General features: G+C 36.2%; 2 protein-coding genes and 1 non-coding gene across 4 annotated transcripts in view; 1 reads left to right on the plus strand and 2 right to left on the minus strand.

Annotated features, from left to right (window-relative positions):
• Nucleotides 1-1,321: 1,321 nt before the first annotated feature.
• On the minus strand, nt 1,322-24,308 carry TMEM167A (transmembrane protein 167A). Its single transcript, XM_012477574.2, has 4 exons — nt 24,209-24,308; nt 11,550-11,659; nt 8,489-8,523; nt 1,322-2,799 (listed from the first exon to the last, which is right to left on the minus strand). Exons 1-4 carry the CDS (start codon nt 24,209-24,211, stop codon nt 2,729-2,731), a joined length of 219 nt encoding a protein of 72 aa, XP_012332997.1. The 5' UTR covers nt 24,212-24,308; the 3' UTR covers nt 1,322-2,728.
• Nucleotides 10,757-10,891, minus strand: LOC135275055 (small nucleolar RNA U109). Its single transcript, XR_010342769.1, has one exon. It is a non-coding gene; the product is annotated as a small nucleolar RNA U109 (small nucleolar RNA).
• Nucleotides 24,309-24,416: 108 nt separating the features above from the next.
• The window catches only part of XRCC4 (X-ray repair cross complementing 4), a 273,654-nt gene continuing 270,268 nt past the window's right edge, over nt 24,417-27,802 (plus strand). The window contains exon 1 of one of the 2 annotated variants that reach the window (XM_012477569.2): nt 24,417-24,503. The gene's annotated coding sequence lies outside the window, so the exon portion shown is untranslated. Of the gene's footprint in view, nt 24,504-26,912; nt 26,934-27,802 lie in introns of those variants that run through there. The other variant, XM_064376101.1, reaches the window with a different exon arrangement.

The following is a 27,802-nucleotide window of genomic DNA, read 5'->3' on the forward strand; positions in this document are numbered from 1 at the left end:
AAAAAATACCAGGATAGATGGAATCAAGAGTCTGAAGTCAGAAAAGAGGCTAGGGAGAGCAACTGAACTTAGTAAGCTGAAGACTTCAGTGTACATTATCCGATCCCACCCTGTAATAACAGGTCTATGTGATAGAGATATTCCATCTGAGCTGGAGGCCATTACTCTTAGCAAACTAATGCAGAACAGAAAATCAAATACTACATGTTCTCACTTAGAAGTGGGAGGTAAGTGATGAGAACTCAGGGACACAAGGAAGGGAACAACAGACACTGGGGCCTACTTGAGGGTTAAGGGTGGGAAGAGGGAGAGGAGCAGGAAAAAGAACTACTGGGTACTAGGCTTAGTACCTGGGTGACAAAATAATCTGTACAACAAAACCCCTTTACATGAGTTTACCTATATAACAAACCTGCACATGACCCCTGAACCTAAAAGTTAAAAAAAAGAAAAAAGAGATATTCTATCTGATGCTTAAGTTGATCTTCAATCTTCTACATCCCACCACCCCACCAAGACTACAAGAGACATATTTCAATGTTCTGTGGGCTTAAAACCACCTACACTGCCCTTTGGGTTAGAGAACAGGATTTAGCGGTCCTCTCTGAAAAAAATACATTAAAGAAAATGTTAATTGCTTTTATTCATATTGTGTCTCTACCTGGCTTCCCCAAGAACTTGTGTTTCAAAAGGTCAGATTGGTTGTTGTTAGAAATACGCTGCCTCCCACTGTTTAGCATTTATACACAGCAAAAAGTTCTGTTTCCACAAATTTTCCCAAAAAATTATCTTTTCCTCTACTTTCCACCTACCTCCTCTGAGATGCCAAATGAAGAAATGACTTAGAATATCTAGAATATTCTTCCTCTTTTCATATTAGATTTGTCTTAGCATATAAAAAATTAGTTAACGTGGCTTTCAGAAAGTTCAGTTGGCAGCAGAGCTGGACAACAGATGGCCACCCAAAAATTAGAGCCAGGAAGGTGACTTACTCAGCATGGATACTCTGACAAGAGTTCTATTTTAGAGAAACCCTGAAAATCCTTGACCTAACGTAAAGCCCAAGAGGCAGTTTAGAGGCAGAACAATTATTATAACCTGATTACCTGTCTGAAGCAAAATATACCACTTTTAACTGCCATAGACATGCCAAAAATATAAAATAATTACACCGATAACCTACAACAGCTCTATTGCAAAAAAAAGAAAGAAAACAAAGCAAAAACAAACAAAGCAAAAACAAAACAAAACAAAATCCCCAGAAAACAAAATACAGAAAAATCAAACCAAAACCAAAAAACACCCCCAAACAAAAAACCACCACAGGCAACACACAAGCTTTACTTAAGATGTTTCCTAGAATCCATTCTAGGTGGTTTAAATCAGTCTAAAATAAAAATAGGTGGCTTTCAGTTCCATGCTTTGTTTCTGCATAAATAACTACTAGCAGGTTAATTTGGAAATAATTTTTTTTTTAAAGGGAGAGTTTCTTCATTTTGCCTTTATGGTGAATTAATATCTGCAAACAATGTAATACTACAACAGGTAATTTTTAGCTAAGATTTAAGTTCCTCTTAGCTTCGATATTTTAACTGAATTTCAGTTGAATCTTAAGAAATATTAACCATGAACTTAAAATAACTGCTCTATTGTAAAATTTAGAAGTCACATTCCTAATGTCTCTCTTGCCTAGACTAAAAATTATTGAAGGTCTTCTTTCACTATTAAAGCTCAAAGATACTTATGCCACAGTATACAATTCAGTAGATTTGAAAACTATTTATCACCTCCAAAGTAATAAGAGATTCCAGTTCAACCTGATGAAACACAAACTGGATTTAAAGTGCCTTAAAAAACAAAACAGAAATACAGTTTGTTTAGGGCAATTAAAATAAATATTTCATTTTTGAAGATGAGACACTAAAAAGAATGAAAAACACATATAGGATAATTACTTTATAATTGTCTTTTTCATTCTAAGAATGTTGTGTTTTTCCAGACAGGCAGCTCTCTGGTAAAAATTCATGCACAAGAGATGCTTACCTATACTTGACAAGAGGTTTCAGAGCCTACTATGCCATTTGGCTAGTCTAAATCCACTAATGTTAAATACCAACATTTTCCCAATACTACTTTTAAGTTACAGCTCATTTATTTTCCTTCTTAAGAACTCCATAAGCTTGTTTTAAATATTTTAAATAGTCATAAACTAGAGTTTGCTAAGAGTACAGGTACTCTGGTTAATGATCAAAATGGTGTGCCCGGAGGAAAAGCAAGCACTATTTATATGAAAACAATCCTTATTAACACAAATTGAGCCATTTTAATAAAAAAGCTAGTCCACAAAAGGGTCTCATTCTATAAAGATTAAATCATTTCCAAATCACAGTGAAAGGAACATGAGTAATTAACCAATTTTGTTTTCTACTATGTACCTTAGTGATACCTCACTAAAATTTGGTATCTGACACAACAGAATGACATTTGCAGAATGTAATATTGTAGTGACAGTACTGAGGTTGATTGTTACAGACTATTAAATGGTTACATCTTGATTATTTATATAGAACATTGGTCCAATAACATAAAAATAGAGAACAGCATCTACAAATGTATCTCATTCAATGTTCGGAGATAAAAGAGTTAACCATCCTTTCCATTATTTTCTGCAATAAGTCCTTGTTCACAATGAAATCTGACGGCAATTATATTCTAGCATTTTCACCAGCTACTGTATGAAGAGGATGCTGAAGGCCATCACTATACAGCATACTGCAACATAAGGACTCTTCCGTTCACCTGTTGGAAAAAAAGGAGATATTCATCTTGATTAACTGAGTGGCTAACCTGGCTATGATAAGGTTATTACTTACTACAAGGAAGGGATACATAAGAATTAAGATAACATTCTTCCCTAGGAGGCCCATACATTGGGGATGGGGCAGGGACAAAATCTAGATGCAACATAAAAAGAAGTACAATACAGAATGGGCTAAATTATTAATATATCAATTTATTTCCCAGACTATCTTCACATATTTAGAAAACCTTGAAAGCATCATTTCTTTGTCACTGTGTAAACTCAGACACTAAAAAATACAATGCAGAATGTAGGACAGAGATCCAAGAGAAACAATCTCAATCAATTGAGGCCAAAGAAGTATTGTTTATTTTCTTTCTATAAAAAGAATAAAATTTCACCCCTTAAAAAGAAATTTGAAACAGATTATTTTTCCTTACTGGTAGCAATTCATGACACTTAAAGGCACAGGGAAGGGGGAGCATTCATAAATGAAAATAGAGGATGGTCAATAAAACTGTACTTTAAAAATGAACAAATTAAAATGCTTAATGAAAAACATGTTAGAAATAACTATTGCTGAGGTAGATTTTGTATCATATCTTTTATAGTATGCTTACTCTGGGTTAGAAAAGTAGAACTAAAACCAACCACTTCTGTATGAGTCAATTTTTCATATACATTTAAGGAATGCTTACATTTGGATGCTTTCCTTTACATAAAGTAAATCTGAAGTTGGCTTGTGAATTGTCTTACAAATACACAGAGATCATGTCATTGTGAGTTAACTCAAACTCATTCTTTCTTGTTCCTTCAATAATTGCAAGGCTATACTAATTCATAAAGCACCTGACATTTATATGCTGCTCTGAGGGCAGTGTAAGAAAGGAAAAAGAAGCTACTTCTAGAAATAATCTTGGGTATGTGCCTGGCATCCTCTAGTAGAGATGGTTTATACTACCTTCACTTGTGCTTTACTACAATGTTTAAAGTTGACTCTTAATGAAACTCCTTATTCCATTTAGCAAGTTCAGCAAACTACCTCAAGAAAACATTCTTCCTGACCATCTTGATTAACTAACATTCTTAAGGTCATTTTCATTTTTATATCTTCCTCCCTGACTTTACACTGCCATGTTACTGAATTTACATATTTGTGTCTGCTTAGTAATTTCCATAGAAAATATTATACACATCTACAAAAAAATAAACTTTTGGGGTTTTTCAGAAAGTATTTGTTCTATCTGTAGACATTTAATGGACTGCCTTCCAGCTAAAAAAAAAAAATATCTAGAAAGCGAAAGTGTTTTTACAATACCATCACCTCAAATGAAAACAAAGAAATTAAAAAATATCTTGGATCACAATTTTTAAACAATGCTAATTCTCCTAGAGGAAAAAGCCCAAGTCACTAAACAAAACAAAAACAACCTCATTTTTACATAAATTTCAGAAAGACTTCGTAAGCAAGTCTGTCACTCTTACTAGGGCTATATACCCTCATTGTCTCATATAGTCTCATTCAATACTTAAAGGAAAAAAATTAATACTGTCCTAAGTTTTCCATATGGTGAAAATTAATTTTTGAGGAAGTTCCCTTCTTCCTCATCCTTCAACTTAGAATGCTATAATTTACATATGGATTTCATTTTCCTGTTTTTAATTTTCTTAAAAGAGACTGCCATGTGGTAGAGCTAAACATCTTTGGTTGAACTAGGGTAAAAATGTTACTTTTTGTCTGGTCTTAGGTCTGCATAAGTGAATGTAAAACAGTTGCTGTAATGTGATGTGTAACATGATAAGATGATTTGGCTAGGTCTTTTCCCATTAAAATTGCATCCTTTCTTGGTGGATATATTCTGTGTCAAGATAAGAGAGAAGCATATGCTTGAGAAAGCAGCATATCAGCACATTTTCTAAGTCACTTTGCCAAAATGAAAAGCTAATGCTTTCACATAATTGGCATGAATGAACATTTAAAATGAACCATTCAACCTATGGCATTCATATAGTCGAGAGAGGAAAATGAAAATAATAAAAAGCAAAAAAAAAAAAAAGACATTAGACACTATTTACAATTAGACATAAAAATAGATCATACTACAGGAAATCATTAAAAGACACAAACTAGATACCTTAAACTCAGCCGTACTCTTTTCAAGTAATAACTGAACAAAAGGGCTGTGTGGGCTGGCTACTAAATGGAACTGTATACACTTCTCTTATGACATAAGATGGATTTAAAATACTTTAATATTTTCTTTATGCATTACCAACTTAATAAAACTGAGATGAAAACAATGCCTCTTAACTCCAGACCTGCTCTTCCATTATTTTCTCTTTGTACTTTATTTGAGGTATTCTTACCACTGTTTCTTGGCTGTATTCTTTTTCAGAGTAACTTGTCTCTGAAGCATGCAGTTTGGTGTGTGTGTATTTACATTTACCACTAACTATCAGTATTAATCATCGAGGATGCTATTTTGTCACTCTCTTCTTGGTTCTTTTTGAAGTGCTTAAGATTTCTCCTATTATTTCAGGGTTTGCAATTGTTCATAACTGAGTGCTGGATAAGTCTGCACCACAGATTTCTGTAAATCTAGACCAGCCCTTCTCAACTCCAGTACTATGGACATTTTGAACTTTTGATAAGTCTGTTGTGATAGATTCCCTGTGCATCCTAGGACGCTTAGCAACATCCCTGACCTCTACCCACTATCTGTCCCTGAGTCCAGCTGTGACTATCAAAACGGTCTCTCTATTTTGTCAAATGTACTAGACTGGTAAGTACTTACCTAGGATGTATCATCTGTGAATTTACCTGTTTAAGGTAATGATACTTATTACAAAAGAAAGACTCTTACACCTATCACCATAAGGGAGAACACTGAGGAAGAATAGTTGAATACGTTAAAATCATACTTATTTCTCTGGAAGATAAAGTCTGTTTCAATAGTCATTATATTAGAATGACAGCCTTGAAAGAACTACTTTTCTATGAAGCCCTTGATGCTTATACTTTCATTTACCATAACAAGAAACTAGAAAGGCCAAAGAATCTTATGATTTCATCATCACAGATTTAGAAAGGACTTCTGGATAATTTAGTATTATGCTTACAATTTCCATCATTAATGGGTCTTGCCTATCTTTAAAAGCTTAAGGGAAGAAAACCTGCTCTCAAAATTATTCCAATAGCTAACAACATATGAACCTTAGATAGTGCTTTAAAGATTTGAAGACTAGTTTATACTATAACCATCTTCAGATATATTACATCAATTCCTAGGTTTTCTTTAAAAAAATCTGTAAGTACAGATATATTTCATTTTATTGCACTTTGCAGATACTGCCCCTTTAAAAAAGAAACTGAAGGTTTATGGCAACCTTGCACTGAGCAAGTCTACTGGTACCATTTTTTTTAAAAATAGCACATGCTCAATTTGTGTCTCTGTGTCATATTTTGGTAATTCGCCCAATATTTCAAACCTTTTCATTATTACTGTATCTTTCACGGTGATCTGTGATCATTGATCTTTCATGGTACCATTGTAATTGCTGTGGGGCACCATAAACTGTGCTCATATAAGATGGCAAACTTATTTGATAAATGGTAAGAAACTACTACAGCAAGTTACGCAGAAACTAGCTAAGATCATCGATGAAAGTAGCTACACTAAACAACAGATTTCCAAGTAGGCAAAATAGTCTTCTATTGGAAAAAATGGCATTGCAGTTACAGAGGAGAAGTCAGTGCCTGGCCTCTACGCTTCAAAGGACAGGCTGGCTCATGTTAGGGGCTAATGTAGCTGGTGACTTTAAGCTGAAGTCAATGCTCATTCACCTGCTGAAAATTCTACAGCTTTTAAGAATTATGCTAAATCTGCTCTGCCTGTGCTCTAGAAATGGAACAATTAAGGCTGGATGACAGAGTATCTGTTTACAGCATGGTTTACTGAATACTTCAATGGAAGAAGTAACTGCAGATGTGGTGAAAAGAGCAAGAGAACTTTAACTAGAAGGGGAGCCTGAATATGGGACTGAATTACAATAATCTCATGATAAAATCAGAATCAATAAGTAACTGCTTCTTATGAACAAAGAAAATGGTTTCTTGAGATGGACCATGCACTATCTCTGAGGTATACCTATATAACAAATACTCAGTTTGTATTTTTCAATTTCATTAAGTATGCTTCCTTTATGGACATCTTCTGAATTTTCCGTATCTCTGAGAAGTTTAAAACAAAAATAAAACACAATACTCTAAAGGGAACACAGTTTATCTAATGGAGATATTCTTCAATTCTTCATGCTATTTAAAGGGATTAGTTTGGAGAATTTAGGCTGTTGTCAGACTGGCTAACCACACTAAATGTTAAACGTAGAAAAAATATTTTTCATTATAAAAGTCTAACAGCTTTATGAAAGAAAAAAGTAGTTATGCATAAATTCAATGTTAGAAGAAGAGTACTAAAAGAAAACAGTTTTTCTTTGGTCATGCAAGTAATTCCAAAGAGGACAGATAAGAAACATTTAATTTCAGTCCAAGTGGTATATGTACAAATGCCGTGGAGTTTTTTTTTTTTAATTAAAAAGGTTAAAAAAGGGTATAATTTATTATTCAAGAATACTGATGAATGACAGCATAAAATACATTTTAATTCATTCACTTAATCATTTCAGAGTCTACTATGTGCTGGGCACAGTGTTAAATGTTACATACACAGGACAACTGGATAGGAATATATGATTATCTACAAAGACAGGTATGATGCTACTAATCTTATCATTGAAAGCTGGAAGACAACCATTATCTAGCTAAACTTTAATTGCTTTTTGGCCTTTTAGGTAAGATCAAGTGTAATACTTTAACCTGAGTCAAACAGTTCGGCTATGACCACACGAGTTCAACAGACGAAACAGTTAAACATTCCATAACTTAAAATAAGGTAATAAAGTGATTATGTTTAGATGGCTGCTCAGAAAGCCCTTCATTAGATGGGAATACATCCTCGTTATCAAAATGGTATACAATATATAGAACAGCATGCTCTATACTTCTATACTATGAACGTGTGCATAAAACCACATACATTTATTTTCCTCAGTACCTGGAATGCATGGTATTTGATATCTAAATTAGAGACTTTGATATCTAAATTAGAGAGACTTTTCTATCACTATGTTAATGAAGTATCCACCAAATCTAGTTTTATTCTTTTTTTAAATTTTGAGACATAGTCTCACTCTGTTGACCTGGCTGGACTGCAGTGGTGCAATCTGGCTCACTGCAACCTCTGTTCCTAAGTTCAAGTGATTCTTCTGCCTTAGGTTCCTGAGTGGCTGGGATTACAGGTGTGCATGTCCAGCTAATTTTTGTATTTTTAAAAGAGACAGGGTTTCATCATGTTGGCCAGGCTGGTCTCAAACTTCTGACCCCAAGTGATCTGCCCAGCTTGGCCTCCCAAAGTGCTGGGATTACAGTGTGAGCCACCACACCTGGCCCAAATCTGGTTTTAAATAGCATAAGGAAAAGAGCTTGGTACGACTTATAAACTTTTGCAAAAATGCATAAAATTGGGAAGCCTGCCCGTTTAAAACTAACATTTGATTTGTGAGACTATAACATAAGTAAATTGGTCAACAATTTACAACTGAAGAAATGGAGGCAAATTAGACACTTACCAATTCGGGCACACTTCCAAAATATACCCAACAATCTGCATAGAATAAAAAAAGAAAAAAGTAGCCACTGATTACTCAGAAAGGTAAATCATTCTCTTGATATCATATAGAGAATTAATTGTATATTAATATATCAACCTTTAATACTTGGCTTCAAATTTGAAATCTGTTTGATGTTGAGCCACCATTTATGTATGAAAGTAGGACACAATAGCCTATCAACCATCAATGTATAGAAACTGCTATGAACTGGAATATAAATAGTGTCATAGGTCAAACCCAGGGCAAATTAATGAGTGGCAAAAATTTGAATAAGAGCTTACTATTCAGTTAACTTAAAATACTTTCAAAAGCAGAAAACGTATACACCAATTTAAGCATCAATTTTGATAAAATGTTAAATGAACCTTTTTTGGTTGAATGTGACACCAAAAATATTTATACTAAAATTTAATTTCTTACAGAATGTAGTTCTAAAGTTAAATAATCTATAATCATGAATTCCAACGATGATATTTATTTATCTGTGTCATTTACTAAGAAGGCATTAAAAATGTGTCTATATTTTCAATATAAGTAAAAAATTTCCTAGTTTAGGGGACACTTTATGTAAATTCACTAAATATGACATTTAAAGCACATATTGTGGAAATAAGTACTAGAATGGAGATATTATATTTGTATGAATGAATATATTATGAATTACATATTATATGGAATTATCACTTATTTGGCATGTACGACAAATCATTTTTGAAAATAAGACCAGTTGAGTTATCAATGAATAAAGATATCTGAAAAAGTAACACTAAGGACATTACTTTGTTGGTCTGACAAAATAACAGAATTATAAATAGTGTTACATATGGTTACAAATGAAGATAACTTAATATTATGTTATGTAAATTCGAATTATTAGCTCAACAAAATCACAGTACTTAAATTCCAGAAAAACGTATAGTATACTTTTTTCTGGTCAAAAGAGATGGCAGGCTAGTGAATCATTATATCTGAATGGTTAAGACTGACAGAAAATTCTGGTTCTGTTAAGTTCTATATAAGTTCTTCCTCTGAAGTTCCTGACTTCAAAGCAAAAGGTCTCTTAGCATATCAACCATCAATGTATAGAAACTGCTATGAACTGGAATATATATAGTTTAGATTAAATGAAATAAGCAAAAACGTGAGTTTATTTCAAAGTATGAACATTCTGACAGGCTAAAAAATTTTATTTCTGTTTTTAGCCTGAAAATAAACTAAAGGCCAGATTATGCTTAAATTCAATCCTACTTACTGGTTGCATAACTGTGAGCAAGGTATTATCTCTTTAACAACAGTACCCACCCTCAAAGGGTTATTATGAGGATGAAATGAGTGATTATTACACAGAAAGTCCTTAGAATGGTGACTTACACATACTGTGTTCATACACAGGCTAAAGGTACATGTGATGGTAACTCTAGGTATCAAACTCTAGGTATCACTTAAAATTGGCTAACATTTCTTCATCAAACAATGGAATAGGCTAGGCATTTGCAAGCCATGGTTCCTTGATTCTAGAACCCACTGATTAAAACATGCATTAATAACGTGAAGCTACTCTGGTTGAGGGAGTCAGATGAGGGACCCTGAACAGGACACTTGAAGAGCCTCCATGGGAAACATAGAGCCACAGAACATAGTCTGAAACCACAAGATCACAAACTGATGGTCTTTTAGGGTCTAATATTCTAGAAGTAAATATCATTAAGAAACTGGTACAAAAGGATTACAACACACACACCCTGTTAGTTGATTTAGTAATTATGTTGCTTATTTTATTATGGTTAAATACCAATAAATGTATTTGTTGATAATGCTATCAGGTCTATGAAACCAGGATAAAGACAATGTAGCAATCTTTTTTTTTCTGCTGCTTAGTTCGATATTATTTGATGTAATAGCAAAAAAAGGAAGTTATTTTAAACAGTGAAGTAATCGAGAAAATGTTTTATCCAATCTGTCTAGATATCTCTACCTAACCATGGTATATATTCTCACTATAATAAAAGTTTATTATGAGTCTCATAAAAACACATAATTTTAACAGAACGATAAGAGGCCTATACAAATTTCTTCTACACAAAATAATTCTTAGTTATAAATCAAAATAAAATGGTGCTTAATATGTATATAAGCAGAAATAAAGGTTTTAGAAAAAGCTTTCAAAAAGTTGACTGTATTAGTACATATTTTAAAGTGTATAACTAGGATGCTCTTTCTGGTCTTTTATGTGGGAGAAATATACTACCACTCAACCTTTACTTGAAGGTTGGCAGCCCTGAGAACTCCTCTGTTAATGTAGCATGTTATGAATATATTCCTGCTCCCAAAGGAATGAGGAGCAGGCATTTCCACATGCAACCTAATTGCTTTGAAGAATTTACATAATAGCATAAGGAAAGTATTCTACTACTATGTAATTAATCTTTAATGAGATAAACACTTAAATATCTTAGTAGATAGACATTATGCATTGTATTAGAATTCCAATCACTCATCAATAGGAGTAAGTGTTTACTAGAGTCTACCATATACTTTAATTCTAAGTGAACAGGTACAGAAGGGAAAGATGAAATGAAATTGTCTACTTGGATAGAAAGACTCATGCATAAGCTAAGCAACAAATAATTTCAACAAATGGGTGAAGTACTGAAGAATAAATGCAATGAGACTTTAGCGAAAAAGGTGGAATGAAGAGAAGACAATGTCTACAAAGAAAATGGTGTATTATCATAAAAAATGATGGACAACTAACATCTATATTCACCTTCAGTAGGTTAAATCCCTCATGCTATTTTTTACTCTTAACACATTTCAGGTCACTTCTGAAATTTAACTTTTAATTTAATAAGATATAGTGAATATAAAATTTTTGAATTTTTGAAAGGGAGAAAATGAAAAAAGTTATTACAAAACCAAATTACACATAGGAATTAAATTATCTAATAACTTATATGTTAATTTACATTCAACATCTATAAGAATTAATTTGGGTGATTAGACATCATTAGTAACATACCCAGTTTTATTTCTGTCCAGGAGGCTGGGTGCCAAGGATCGAATATAAGCACAGGTACAAATAAGCAGCAAGATTACAGTCAATAGACTCTGAAAATTGAAAATGGCAGACTAAAAAGAAAAAAAAAAGAAAAATTAATATCACAAGAAAAACTGCATTGGTAAAAAAATGCGACAGTTCCACATTTAGAATGATGCTTTTATTTCTTCAAGAAGACAAGCAGAATGACAAGTCTGACAACACTTAAAACCAGAATCTTGAGGTCTTCTCCAGTCTTCAAGCTCTGACAATAGTTGGTTTTATGACCTCAGTGAAGTTACTAGCTTTTCTAAGTCTTTGACTGGGTGGATGATGGAGAGACAGACTTAAATGCTGACTAAAGTTTCATTTAATTCTGAATTGTTTCTGGGATAAACATCCCTTAAATTTAAGCTATCATTTTCCACGAGTTGACAAATACAAGGCTAATAGATTTTGGAGAAAGAAACAAGCACCTGCTCTTTCACTGTTGGTTTTTTAAAAGTTATTCATTACAGACTGAACATCCCTAATCCAAAATGCAAAATGTTCCAAAATCAGAATTTCTGAGTGCCAAAATAATGCTCAAAGGAAATGATCATTGGAGCATTTTGGATTTCTGATTAGCTGTTCAATGAGTAAGTATAATCCAATTATTCCAAAATCCAGAAAAAATCTGAAATCCAAAACACTCTAGTTCCAAGCATTTTGGATAAAAGATACTTAGCTTGTATTTAATAGTTCCACTCTTAGTCCAAAAGTTAAAATTTAACACAAGAATCCTAAGAAACGTTAAGTTTCGTAAGTTTCCATAGTCAAACAAAATCATAGATTTCCAGTTAAAGTAAATGGAGGTGGACTTATTCTATTCAAAATTCAGCTGAAGCATCACCTTTTAAAGAAAGTGTCCTTGAATCCAGTTACTTCCTTTCTCTTATTTTATGCAGAACTCTCTTTTCTATTCTCATCGCAAACTGATACCTTTATTATAATACTCATCTCTGAAGGATGGACATTGTGTTATTAGGTTATCAGATTCTGACTCTCCAGCACCAACCATGTGCTTGTCTCACAGTAGAAGCCCAAAAAGAGACAGTTGAAAAAATAAAATTAAATTAAGAAAGTGCAAGAATATGACTGTATATATAACAATGAATAACATTTTCATCATATACAGGTAGATAAAAATATGTCAATCTCACACAACTGCCAGCAATATGCTTGTTTACTAAACTTAGAGGCACTTCCTAAAACATAAACAAAAAAAAAAATGAAAGCGTAAGAGTTATAACAAAACTTAGTTACGTAAAATTGGTACTTGTGGCTGAAAAGCCCTAAAGAATCTGGTGAAAAACAATTACAGATGTAAAGGAAACTGAGTAAGGTGGCTGAGTACATAATTAAAACATATACCTCAATAGCCTTGATAATCACATTATTCAGAAGAAAGACAATGGAAAAAGACAGCATCCAGAACAAACAGCTAAAATATCTAGAAATAAGCTTCACAAGAAATGTGCAACATTGGCATCAAAGAAAAAAACTGACAAAACCTTAAAATAGATAGAACATAAAAGTAGAAGAGGCTGTTGCTGTGGTTTAGATATGGTTTTTTGTTTTTGTGTCCACCAAAGCTGAGGTAGAGATTTGATCCCCAGTATGGTAGTGTTGGGACTTGGGGCCTAGTGGGAGGTGTTTGGGTTGGGAGGTGTAGATCTCCCATGAATGTCACGGTGCTGTTCTCCAGTTAGTGAGATCTCACTCTCACTAGACTGGATTTGTTTTCCAGGAAATAAATTCTTTCCTGAGAGAATAGTGGTTATAAAGCCATGATGCTCCTCCCTCCTTTTCAGCAGATCTGTTTCCCCTTTAACCTTCTTAGCCATGTTGTGATGAATCATAAAAGCCCTCCCCAGAAGGAGGGCCAAGCCCCAACCTCTTAGCCTGCACAACTGTGAGCTAAATGAACGTTTTTTCATAATTGATTACCCAATTTCAGTTTTTTAAAATAGCAACATAACATGGATTAAGAAAACTGGTAAGCCAGGTTTTTAAACTGGAAGGCAACATTGTAAAGACAACCTATACATTTAAAGTGAACCCAATCCAACAAGTTATCCTTTTTTTTTTTAGGCAGAGTCTCGCTCCGTTGCCCAGGCTGGAGTGCAGTGGTGCGATCCTGGCTTGCTGCAACTTCCACCTCCTGGGTTCAATTGATTCTCCTACCTCAGCCTCCTGAGTAGTTGGGATTACAGGCACGTGCCACCAAGCCCAGCTAATTTTTGTATTTTTAGTAGAGACGGGGTTTCACCTTGTTGTACAGGCTGGTCTCAAACTCCTGACCTCGTGATCTGCCCACCTCGGCCTCCCAAACTGCTGGGATTACAGGCATGAGCCACTGCTCCTGGCCCTAACAAATTATGTTTTAAACAGACAACGAATTCTAAAGTTCATGTGGAAAAAATAAAGCAAGAATAGCCAGGAAAATCTTAAACAGACAAAAACTGTTCCAATGTCCTTTTTAATCTTTTATGTATTTTTGTGATAAATATATGCAAACTACTGAAAAAATTAAGAAAATATATACATTATTACAGTGGCCGGGTACGGTGGCTCATGCCTGTAATCCCAGCACTTTAGGAGGCCAAGGCGGGTGGATCACCAGGTCAAGAGATCGAGACAATCCTGGCCAACATGGTGAAACCCCGTCTCTACTAAAAAAAGACAAAAATTAGCTGGGCATGGTGGTACGCACCTGTAGTCCTAGCTACTCGGAAGGCCGAGGCAGGAGAATTGCTTGAACCTGGGAGGCGGAGGTTGCAGTGAGCCGAGATGGCGCCACTGCACTCCAGTCTGGCACCTGGCGACAGAGCAAGACTGTCTCAAAAAAAAAAATATATATATATACACACACACACACACACACACACACATTATTTACCAATATTCTCAATGACAAAAAGTGCTTATGCACAATGCTAAGCGGTAGGCAAAAGGGGACCAAAGATTTCACAGACAGCATATCTTAAGGTATGCAAACCTTTATGCAAAGAAGGTAGGAAAATGCTGTGATTATCTCTGGATAGTTTTTTTGGGGGGATGGGGGACAGAATCTTGCTCTGTTGCCCAGGCTGGAGTGCAGTTGTGTGATCCTGGCTTACTGCAACTTCTGCCTCCTTGGTTCAAGTGAGTCTCCTGCCTCAGTCTCCCCAGTAGCTGGAATTAAATTTATGTGCCACCACACTTGGCTAATTTTTGTATCTTTTTTTTTTAAGAGACGGGGTTTTGCTGCACTGGCCAGGCTGGTCTCGAACACCGGATTCCCAAGTGATCTGCCCACCTCAGCCTCCCAAAGTGCTGGGATTACAGGCATAAGCCACTATGCTCGGCCATCTCTGAATAGTTTTTAATCTAATTCTCAACTTTTCTGGATTTCTCAAATTGTCTAAGTGCTTTTATAATCTGAAAAAGACAAAAATGATTTGTAATTACCAGTTTAATACTAGTTTTTTTATGCATTTTTAAATGGCTATAACAAAGATAATATAGCTTTGGTTTTAAACTTAAACCTGTGAAAGCCAGTGATATACATTTTATAACATATATCAACTAATTAGCTAATGATCAATTCTAGATAAAAAGCACAGTATCTCACAATGCTTATCTTTCAAAGGTCGTATTTTGAACATGTATATGAATATATTAATAAATAATATTGGATAATGACCTCATAGCAAATAAAGATTTTCTCCCAGCCAACATAACTGTGTATTTAGTATCCACTTTGGGAAATGAGGCACTGGGGATTTAATAAAAGGCACACGGGGCCGGGTGCCATGGCTCACGCCTGTAATCCCAGCACTTTGGGAGGCTGAGGTGGGCGGATTGCCTGAGATCAGAAGTTAGAGACCAGCCTGGGCAACACGGTGAAACTCATCTCCACTAAAATACAAAAACTTAGCCGGGTGTGGCTGTGTGTGCCTGTAGTCCTAGCTACTTGGGAGGCTGAGGCAGGAGAATTGCAAGAACCCGAGAGGCAGAGGTTGCAGTGAGCCGAGATTATGCCACTGCACTCCAGTCTGGGCGACAGAGTGAGACTCTGTGTCAAAACAAAAACAAAAACAAAGGCACATAGTATGATTCCTTCCCTGCAGGAGTTTATGGCTAACAATAATAATTACTGATATTCACTGAGTACTTGTTTTATGTTATCCTCATGTATCTGAGGTAGACGTTATGACCTGTATTTTATACATGAGACTGAGGCACATAGCAGTTATAATCAAGTTAAAACAGAACATGTACTTTAAAAAGTAAATAGCAACTCATTGTGGAATGTGGAAGTGAGCTATGTAGACAAAAGAATGTCATGTTCATAAGAAAAAGTCAGGAAAAGCTTCATGGAGAAAGCAGGAACAGAGTCAAACCTTGAAAGGGCACCATTTAGATGGGCAGACAGCAGGCTCCAGAGAGTAAAAAACGTGGCAAAACGTCCCACAGAAAAAGTCATTAGCATGTTCAGGAAATAGTGAGAAACTTACTTTAAGCAAAAAGATTCCTACAGTAAAATGGTTGGAAAAGAAATCTGCAAAGTAGGTTTATCATCTTCCTAGTGCAGTATATAAATTCATGACTTTGTAATGTGTTCTCTTTCCTTCTCCAAATGCCTTTTTAAAGAAACATGCTTAAATGATATAATGTCCAGGATTGGTTTGTAAATAATCCAGTGCTTGTGTGGTGGGAGAGGGGTAGGGTTGGCGATAAAACGCTGAGAATATGAGGGTTCATTATAGACTTCTACCTTTTTATGTTTGAATGTTTTCATAATAGAAGATAAAAAGGCACTTAAAAACATGCCTATTATTAAAGAAGTAGAGTGTTTATATGTTTATGTGCAAAACCATTTACAAATGAAAACCATTTACAAGCATGAAATATATGATATATACAACTTCGTTCTGGGGGTTTATGGACTCTAAAATTTAAAACAAATAATCTTAGGTGGTAAGTCTTTTAGATGTACCCAGACTCTGGTCAAAAGTATGTTTCTAACTTATGGACATTAGCCTGCCACCTATAGCATTCCTCTTAATGCTTAGCATCTGTTGTCTGGTGATATAAAATTTTAGTTTCAGGGTTAAAGGAAACAGATGTTCCTCTTCAGTGAAAAAATGATGGCAATTTTCAATAGAAAAATGTCATTAAAAGGGAAGGGAGGAAGCTAAAAAAAAGGTAAGCATATTTAATCACAAAATAGAGGAAAAGATGATAAAAAGGTGATAAGTCAAATTCATTTACCTTGTTTAATTTTTTTCAGAGCCTTTAAGTCATGAAACCTTTCAAGGTACTCTGTGAGTTTTGCACACGCTATCTGTTCTTGCCTGCTTGGTGAACTGACTCATTCATCCAACCTCAACTCAAGATTCACCTCCTCATGTCTTCCCTTGTCTCCACTCTCCATACCAAGCAGAGTCAGGATTTTTGTAATGTATATAATACATACACACAACATGTATGCGATAGCACACATCATACTGTACTGTGATTGTCTTCTCTATTCTATTTAGGTTTTTATCAATTCCTTGTGACTATTAAAATAGTACACAGGGAAGTCACTGAAAAATGTTAAATGAACAGAAACTTGAATACAATTGGCAATAATGAACATTTTAACAAATCCAAGAGCATAATTGGACTCCAAAGTAAAAATGCACATTCAAAATCCAGTGTAGATCAGATTGCTGAATACAATATGTTGTTAACTCTTCATGAGAAACCTCCATTGACAGCTTTGCATTTATGTTTACTTCTCAATAATATTTTGGAAAATCAAGTAGAAAGATGCAAATTTCCTTATATTTATGTTAAGGACCTAGGCTGCAGGGTAAAATAAAGACCTGAGGTAATTTCCATTTAGTATCCACATCTTATATCACCTCCTGGAATTCAGATGTTCTATTAAGTAGCAAGGAGCAAGCCTTGAAGGTGCTTGCACACTGGAGAGTGTGTGTTCTGATTTCTTTTAATTTGTAAGATACACACTTTCAAAAGATCTCTAAGATTGAGTAGGCAGGTTACCTTGATCATTACTCTGAGAGCTACACCATTCTTCTAAAACATAACAATGGAGGCCCCCAAACGATTTGTCTTCAAGGGCTCTTTTATTAATCCTCTGCACTGTAGACTTAGACTTATCTGAGGACTCACGGTCAAAGAGATCTTTTGATATGCTTGAAACAACTAGTGTTATTGCACTGTTAAGTTATCCAAACTGGAAGGAAATAAACTTGATGAGTCATTTATTTTATTGCATCATTCTGAAGTCACATTTGGTTAGGTGTTTTGAAATAATAAAAATGACTCACAGACTTTATTTGACCATCACTACAGGAGATGCAATAATTAATCAATGAATAGATGGAGGTTGGTCAATGCAAAGCTAAGTGTTCTAGACAAAGAATTACTTACAATGTTGACAAACTTCTAAAAAACATTCTATTCTCAAGTCTATTTGAAAAGTTAGAAATATTTTTTTCAGATTCTTTTTATCATTTTATCTATTAAGGTATAATTTCTCATATTCAGAGTCACTTCTGAATACTAAAACTATATTCATTAAGTCTGATTATGAGTAAGAATTCAATATAGGAGATTTTTTAAAAGACAAAAAAAAAAACTTCTAAGTGTAAGAGCTCAAGGTATTTATTTACAAAACTTTCAAATAAGAAATCTTAAAAAGAAGCCACTGAAAACATTAGGAATAGAAGAAGAAAAAAGGAATTATCCAAGCAATATATAAGTACAAAAAGAAACAATGAGAAAAGCAGAAGAAATGTACACATCAATATGCCAAACATGCTGTGCCTAGAGTGCCCAATGACTGGTTACTAACCATATTTAATCTGCAGAAAGGGGTGACTAAACCTACGGTATTTTCATTAGTCTTGGATCACTTGGGCACTATGTAGCTTATTTATTTTTAGGATTACCAAACAAATTGTTTAACAGAGTTGTTGATTAAGGGCCTTATTTATATATAACACTGTGTTGGAGCTTCAAATGTTGACTGTTTCCTATATGGGAAATAAATTTTTATTGACATACTAATTCCTCCAGCTTTATTGAAGTGCACTTTAAAATAAGAATTGAATATGAAAGACAACATTCTGAACTCCAAAACAGTAACAATTTTACTTATATTAATACTTACTTCTTTTACATGAAATTAGTTTATCCCTTTTTTGGGGGTGGAAGGAAACACAGAAATGACACTCCTGACCTAACTGTGATAAAATTATTCAGCACTAGAAAAGTGGGTCAGCATTTATCATTTACAAAATCTAGGTCAGGTCAGCATTTCCAACTAGTCTCTTAAAATGGAAAACATGAAAATGTAAGGATGTTCGCCTGCATATGAATGAACAAACACACATATATCTAATTTGCCCAAAATAAGTGACCAGAATTCTTTGAAAAGATTTCCACTAATACATAAAAATTATCAACATTTTCTTCTGACATTATCAGCATAGAAAATTTAAACTTTGTTGCTTATCATGTGGTAGGGTGATATTGTACCAAATAGACAAGTAACCTCAGTTTAATTAGAGACCAAGAAATCAGGCTTGATAAATATTTAGATACGCCCATCACCCATCTCCTCTCAGCACCAGTGGCCGCTAAATATTTGGGTTAACGAAGTAATCCAAATATATAAATTTGACCTTAGATGAATCAACATCTCTACTTGTCAGTTTCATTTCATTTGTAAAATGAGGGCGATGGATTAAATAACCATTTGTTCTCACCAGTCCTATTTCAAAAATGTACAGAGACCTTTTCTATTTAATACTTTCCACTTAAGAACTTTCATGGATATGAGTAAAACTACAGTATAGAGTAGCAGCAACTGAACTCTGTTTTCTATTGGCAACACTGATTTTATAGTTATTTTCATCTCATTATCATAGTACCTACAATTAATTTGCTATGTTTGTGCTACTTCATATTGGAGCTATTTTACATACACCTCAGACCTAAAGATAAGGCAAATGGGTGTCAAGAGTTATTAAGAGAAGGTATACACAAAACAATAATGAATGACAGAGTGAAAAAAATTAGAATAAATGCTTCATATATGTCTTTGATAAATACTGGACCAGAGAAAGCGTTCTGAAGGACAAAGAGCAAAGCCTGCTGTAAAGAAAAGTACTTTGACCTTGCAATTGAGAAAAGACAGAGACTGATAAAATGTCCTATCATATGGTATGAAATCTAACTGCTTATTAGTACCACTTGGAGCTTAAAAAGCCATCACTGCCCAGAAATTTGGATTTAACTGGTCTAGGCATCCGTAGTTTCCTAAAACTCCCTGGAATTTTTTTTTTTTTTTTTTTTTTGAGATGGAGTCTTGCTCTATTGCCCAGGCTGGAGTGCAGTGGCGTGATCTTGACTCACTGCAACCTCCACCTTCTGGGTTCAAGCGATTAGCCTGCTTCAGCCTCCCAAGCAGCTGGGACTAAAGGCACATGCCACCATACCCAGCTATTTTTTTCGTATTTTTAGTAGAAATGGGGTTTCACCATGCTGGTCAGGCTGGTCTTGAATGCCTGCCTCAGCCTCCTGAAGTTTTTATTTGCAATCAGTATTCAAAAACTTTGTTAGAGAAGATCAGTACCCACATCAGATTCCTACTAGTCTAATGCAGTGGTTATCAAAGTGTAGTTCATGGAACCCTTTCATGGGTTCATGAGGTGGGAACTATTTTTATAATACTAAGATACTTGCTTTTCAACTGTGATGCTGTTTTCATGCATCACATTTTCATGGGTGATGCAAAAGTAATACTAGCAACAGAATTATTGTCTAAACTGCTACCGCCTCACCTACTCCGGACATATAAACTTTGCTTTTCTTCTTAAATTTTTTGTGCAATTAATGGTATTGTTGCATAGTAGAAAGGGCACAGTATTTGATGACAAATCTGTTAAGTTTAAATCTTAGCTTTGTTATTTATAAGCAGCGTAATCTTGGGCAAGACACTTAGCACTCTGCAGCTGTTTCTTCATATGAACTATATGGCTAATAAGTCTTTAATAAAACTTTGTATGTGAAACACCTGTCAGAGTAGGTGCTTAACCAATACAGTAAGTCCTCACTTAAGGTCATCCATAGGTCCTAAAATACAACTGTAAGCCAAAAGATGTGTAACAAAACCAATTTTACTATAGGTGAATTGATATAAACAAGAGTTAAGTTCTGATGGCATATTTTTGGTCACAAAAACACCACCAAACTTCCAAATAAATATCAAAACACTTCTGATATTAAACTCTGAAATAAATGTGAGTTAAACATTCACTTAAGAAAGATTAATAAAAACAAGTAAGATAACTGGCTATTCACCTATTTCAGTTTAGTGTTGTAGGTGCCAAGAGCCATCCCAGTAGCTTGGAGTATGCAACGTCATTCCAGTGCAGAGCACTCAAACTGGGAGAGTGCAGACACCTCAACAAACCTAATGTATATATCTCTGGGATGACGGGGTGGAGAGAACTGGAGTTCCCAGAGAAAATCCATGAAGACATGAGAAGAACAGACAAGAAGACAACGTGCAAAGTCCACACAGCAACTGGGAATGGAGTTTCTTCCTCATAAATGTTATCAAAGATCTGCTGTATTTCTTTCCTGTCCAAAAAATCATCCAAGCTGGAGCTGTGCTTCATCACCCTTCACTAAGTACCTTCAAAATCATTTTCATAGTTTTCCTTTCCTTTCAACCCAACTGCTCATCAGAATTGAGACATTCAATCATCGTATAACTGAATTACTGTACTTGTTTTCAACCTGGTCTCCCAGATTCTAATCTTTCTCTATTTAAATATACTCTCTCCATGTTGTTACTAGTTGGTTTTCTAAAATGCACATCTTTTATTTCCCTGCTCCAAAGCCTTTATCAAGTAAGCAATTAAATATCATCAAAATATAAAGTCTTTGGCATGGCACAAAGTTCTTCAAAATCCGGCCCCAATCTTTCCAGCCTCACATATCACCAGTCTACTATACTTAACTTCTTTTCTTTTATTCCTGCCACATTGAGGCTTCATGCAACTATTGAATTTCATGCGTTTTGTTTCCGTAACTGCCATTTTCTTTCTCTATGGGACACAGATTGCTGTCCCACCTCTAGCTAATGACTTCTTCCCAAATACTCAATCTTTAAAATGCAGGTGAGAGAATTACTTTCTTTCTTGGGGACATCTCCCAAGCAGTTCCCAGCCAATAGTATTCCTTCCACTGTGTTTAATTATTTTCTACATATCTTCTGCTATGAGAGAAAACATTTCACACCTATTCTCTGAGATTCAGTTTAATTATGTAGTGTGAGCAGTCATTCCTACTTTGCAGAGTTTGTGAAAATCACTTAGCACCACAATAAAAAGACGTGAAAGTAAACTCCCTTACGGTTAACCAAGTAAAGCATGGGAACTAGGAATGATTCTAACCCTGTTTGGCTCAGTCTAAACCCATGCTCTTTCCACTACATGCTACATCATAGCAGACAAAAGATGGAATTTACTTATTTAATAATCTCCCCCACTGGACTGTGAAATCATTGAAGGCGCCGAGCATGTTTGTATCTCCAGACTCTTAATGGAATACTAACTCTAGTTAGCACTGTGAATGTAGATTAAAAGACTTAGTCTCTAGGAACTCTGCCTAGAGAGGGAGAAATGTAGGCAACAGCCCTCCGATTGGGCTTGTTATTGCTGTTTTTTGTGAAAAGGGTTATGCTAGAGGGATACTGGAGGTATACATAGGGACTAGGAATATCCCTATACATACTTAAAGAGAGTAGAAGAAAATAGAAGGGGTCAAGGGAGGCTTTTTGGAAAGAGATAAGACATGAGAGGAACATTGAAGGATGTTATGCCTTAGGCAGGAACAAGGCATTCTGAAATTCTTTAAAAGTATCAATTCACAAGAGCTACAATTACTGTTCATGCTGAGAGTTGTAAATAATTACTGCTGATAAACATTTTGTCCTTGAAAGGCTTTTTTAAAAGATTCTTTAAAATACAGTAATCCAGGTTCATTAAGTCATTACCAGTAGGTTACCTCAAAAACAAACCAAGTTTAGGTGCAAACTCAAAGATACTGAGACACTAATCCATTTCTTAAACTGCCAAGTTAGCCTTCTTGAAACCTCACTTCGTAGCTCTGCCAACAGCAATGTACTTCTGACATCCCAAGCTCACAGGAATAAAAAAACCACCTGGCAGTTGTTTCTGTTTTCTACCTATATCTGATTTTTATATATATATATATATATATATATATATATGTGTGTGTGTGTGTGTGTGTGTGTGTGTAAGGAACAAATCACTAAGACTTATTTTATCCTCAGTTATGTTGTGTTTCTATCAGCAGGAAGGTTTCTGGCACTAAGTTTGAGTCCTGGCTTTACAATTCACTAGGTGTGTGATCCGAGGCAAGTCAGCCTCTTAGTGTTTCACTGTTTTCACTTGTAAACATCTACTTAGAAGCTGTTGTGAACTTGATATTTCCAATCTTATAAACTGATTTTTTGAACAGAGCCTGGAACATAGGCCATGCTAATAAGAGAAAGCATTTGCTACTTTTGGAAAAAGCATGACAAGATAGTTTATATACTTCTGATCTTAAGCACAGTATAATGCATCTTGTTTTTAGCTAGTCTATGTGACAGTGAGATGATAAAAAGTTATCTTTGACTTGCACTACGAGTAATCATGTTCTAGAAAGATGTAAAAGAATTAAGAGTGACAGTCTTCCTAGTCTCAACTGCTATTTTCTCCATCAGGTGGTAAACTCGTCCAGAGAAGAGACTGACTTACTGCTATATGGGATTCTGCAGCAACTTCTGTGAACACAGGCTCATCATTTTTCACATGGAGACTCAAGCTTTTTGGAGTCACAGTTGTTTTTGAGTCTACTCGCAGGCATGCATCTTTTGCCCAGAAATATACACAACATTTGGCACATGGACTTGGAGGTAAAACAGGAGGAAGGCCTGAGGCTAGACATCACTCCAATAAGTATATTAAGCTCTTAGAAAAGCAATCCACCTTTGCAGAGAAGTCTTAAACCTATAGCTTGTAAAGTAGCATCTTCAAAGTTGAGAGAAAGATGTGGGAGGGGCCCTGAGAGGCTACTGACCGAACAGATGAAAACGAAGATACAGAGGTGTGTGCCAAAGGAACCTCTCCCTCAAAATCAAACAATAACACCAGAGTCAAGCACCTAGGGCGAGATAAGGAGATGCAAGAAAACAAGCGGAAACTCGAGAAGCTCTAATGCCTCTAAGGATCGATGACCAGGGAAAATCTACGTAGCCAACGAGTTAAGACACACCAAGGCATTTTTTTGTCTAAACAAAGTAGGAAAGCGGCCTTTGCTTGAGGGGCGAGCTCCGCGACCCAGGGGTCTTCCTTGGACAGTCCATCTAGATTTTCTCTGGTTGGTCGGGCAGTGACCGCGTGGCTCCACAGCCTCTCAGCCTGGGCCCACACACCCCGGGCTGCCGCACAACCTCTAGCCCTAGACCAGATCCACAACCCCGTCTTGAAGCTCAACCGCGACCCAGCAGCCCAACTTCTTACCATAGCGATGCCGGCGGTGCCGCAGCCACATCACCCTTCCGGGCTCCAAGCGGAAGAGGCTGCACGCCCCGTCTGTCCTTCTAGTCCTCTCCAGCCCTCCGGTTGGGCTTGTCATGGCACCTCCTCCCAGGCCGCGCGATTAAGACGCTAGGATAGGCTCCTCTCCACCGGAAAAGGCGGGATCTAGACCACGTTCCGCAGGCCGGCGGAAGTAGCTGATGCTCTCATTGGTTGCAAGACATTGATCTGAGAAAGCGGGCGTTTCGTAAGAGACCGGAAGTGGAGTCACGGAGAGGTAGGGTGCGGAAGTGGGGCTGCCTCTTTAACAAAAATCTGATGTTCTGTTCTTTTTATCTTTTTTCTTTCTTTTTAAAAAATCCCATGCTATTTGCCCCTAAAACTCCGCAGTGAGAGAATCCCCCTCAATTTGTGAGCGCCCTCGCCTTCCTCTTGTGAGCTTTTGGGGATGCTAGGGTTCCCGAAATCATCCTCAGGGTGCGCACCTACCTGTTCACCCCCATTTCAGTTTCTCCATTTACATCTGGGGGATTCTTGGGAATGCGAAGCACTTTTGAAATGCCCTGTGTTGGTTGTGGAATTGGGAGGACAGTTGAATCCAGAGGGTAGTGTTGAATAGGCTGTTTGACATTGGCCTGTCCTCTCAATCCCCAGATTTTGATAAACTGTGGGTTCCCTCCAGGCATCGGAGGCTGAAACGTACTAAGCTCTTTGGAGTCAGGAAAGAACTTTCTGTGGTAACCAATGGGAAGGACTGCCCTTTAGGGAGTGCAGCAATTGATTAGGTACTTTAAAGAGATCAACTGGCAAGACAAATGACAAGCCAATGTGTAATCAGTAGTACTATTTAGCTTTTTCTGATTTTAATTATTCCATTAGGTGAGGTTCTATTACACACACACACACACACACACACACACACACACATTTTTCTTGCTGCATTTTATAGATGGAGAAACAGGCACTTTGACGTGTTTGAGTTTGCATAGTTCTTGTTAGTCTCATAAAGTATTAGAAGTGAGAGTTTTTTCACTCTTTGCCCCCTAATGGCAACCTTTTGGCGCTTAATGTGTGATGTATTTTTTCCCAGGCAGCAGAGAGTTCTTTTCAGAATGTCATCAATTTTTTATTTATTGACCTTGAAGGTGGATAGAGAGAGAGAAGGTAACTCAAGTGAGATGTTGGTTTATGAGCTGTATACGGCCTATGAGACCCTTCTGTATTAGGGCAACACAATGATTAGAAGATTTGGGATTCTGCTATTTGTGTTTACATTGTTCTCTCAGGCACACAAAGATTATTTATTTATTTATTGAGACAGAGTATCGCTTTGTCACCAGCCTGGAGTGCAGTGGCACCATCCTGGCTCACTGCAACCTCTGCCTCCCAGGTTCAACCGATTCTCCTGCCTCAGCCTCCCGAGTAGCTGGGACTACAGGCGCACGCCACCACACCCAGCTAATTTTTGTATTTTTAGTAGAGACGAGGTTTCACCATTTTGGCCAGGATGATCGCAATCTCGACCTCGTGATCCACCCGCCCCAACTTCCCAAAGTGCTGGGATTACAGGCGTGAGCAACTGCGCCCTGTAAGGTTTTGTTTTAAACTATAACTAACTTGATATTTGAGTATGTTATATTGACTTGTCAAGAGTTGGTCAAATAAACAAATTAGCAAGTATTTACTGGGTGCCTGCTTTATTCAGGGGTCTTGAGATTGCAGCATAAAACAAAGATGGTCTATTCCTTTAAGGAATTTAGTAAGGATAGGGGAGAGGGGAATGAGAAAGGTTTAAAAAATACAGTACTCTCTACCTGAGGAAGAAAAAAGTCTTTTAATGTTCTGTCTTGTAGTTCCTTTATATTGTACCTTTTAAGTCTTGCCATTCAAATTAAACAAACCTGGTTTAGTTATGGAAATTATGTTATGCAACTTATCGAGCTTGGCTTTTAGGGTAGTAAATGTGTCTGTAGACATAACTGCCCTTGGTTTCATGTGAAGATTGTCTTGATCTTTGTTACACTAAAGGATAATACTGCTGTATGAAGCTGTGCTTCAGGCTACCTGTGAAGAGCATCAGAAAGCTTCAAAATAGTAAAGAATGATGTTGCCAGTTTTTTAGTTATCCACAGAGAAACACATTTGCCAATAAATGAGACTGAACAAATATGTATAATGTTTATTGTATTTATGTAAAACATCAAAGTTAATCTGATGTGTTGAGATTTTTTTGGGAGGTGGTTGTTTAGCTGCATCGTCTTTAAGCACATAAATCACCTACTTTTTGGTTTTCAGATTATATCACAATTTCAAAAGTCTTTCTGGAAGCTTTGTAATAAATCCTCATTTAAAACCATCTTGGATCCTTTCCTTACTAGAAATAAAATCTGACTGTGTTATTCCTTTGTTCAAAAATTATTTATTTTTATTTTTATGTTTGAGACGGGATCTTGCTCTGTGGCCCAGGGTGGAGTGCAGTAGCACAATCATGACTCACTGCAGCCTCAACCTCCTGGGCAGAAGCGATTAATCCTCCTCCCTCAGTATCCCCAGTAGCTGGGACCGTGGGTATATGCCAGCACAGTTGACTAATTTTATTTTGTTTTTTGTAGAGACAGGGGCTCACTCTTTTGCCTAAGCTGGTCTCAAACTCCTGGGCACAAGTGATCCTCCTGCCTCAGCCTCCTGAAGTGCTCGGATTACAGGTGTAAGCTACCGTGTCTGGCCGGTTAAAAAAATTATCTCTCCTGCATCTGGAAGAATATTTCCAACTTTGTTTTCATGGGTATTTTAGAATCGTATGTAAAAATAGTGGATATTTATATTTTTCTGTGGAACCAGTGCACAGGTGTCCTCAGTGTTATGAGGATTAAATGAGTTATTACAAGTAAATCATCTAGGCAAGTGTTTGTCATACAGTAAGCCCTCAGAAAGTGTTGGCTAATTGTGCATGGCTTTCTCTTTGCTAAATTAAGAGTCCCTGAAGAGGTTTTGATTTCTGCTGTTTCAGTTATCCATGATCAACCACAGTCTGAAAATATTAAGCAGAAAATTCCAACCAGGTGCGGTGGCTCATGCCTGTAATCCCAGCACTCTGGGAGGCTGAGGCGGTGGATCACTTGAGGTGAGGAGTTCAAGACAAGCCTGGCCAACATGACGAAACCCTGTCTCTACTAAAAATACAAAAATTAGCCAGTCGTGGTGGTGCATGCCTGTAGTCCCAGCTACTCAGGAGGCTGAGGCAGGAGAATCAATTGAACCTGGGAGGTGGAGGCTGCATTGAGTTGAGATTACACTACTGCACTCCAATCTGGGCAACAGAGCGAGACTCCATCTCAAAAAAAAAAAAAAAAAAAGAAAGAAAGAAAGAAAAAGAAAAAAGAAAAGAAAAAGTATTCCAGAAATAATTCATAAATTTTAAATGGCATGCCTTTCTTAGTTGTGATGAAGTATCATTCCATCCCACTCCATCCAGCCTGGGGCCATGAATCATCTTTTTTCTTTGTTCAACATATCCCTGCTATATAAACTTCCTGCCTGTCAGTTGCTTGGTTATCAGATTGATGGAGGTGGTAT

The sequence above is a fragment of the Aotus nancymaae genome, unplaced genomic scaffold (genome assembly GCF_030222135.1).
Source record: "Aotus nancymaae isolate 86718 unplaced genomic scaffold, 86718_ANA_hifiasm-v0.15.2.pri h1tg000014l, whole genome shotgun sequence".
Taxonomy (NCBI): Eukaryota; Metazoa; Chordata; class Mammalia; order Primates; family Aotidae; genus Aotus; species Aotus nancymaae.

Bases quoted from the DNA above. Each gene is read 5' to 3' on its own strand.
- TMEM167A (XM_012477574.2), bottom strand. The intron at 8,524-11,549 runs GTATGTTACTAA...TATTCTATGCAG, and splicing joins CTGGACAGAAATAAAACTGG to ATTGTTGGGTATATTTTGGA. The intron at 2,800-8,488 runs GTAAGTGTCTAA...TTTTTCCAACAG, and splicing joins TTGGAAGTGTGCCCGAATTG to GTGAACGGAAGAGTCCTTAT.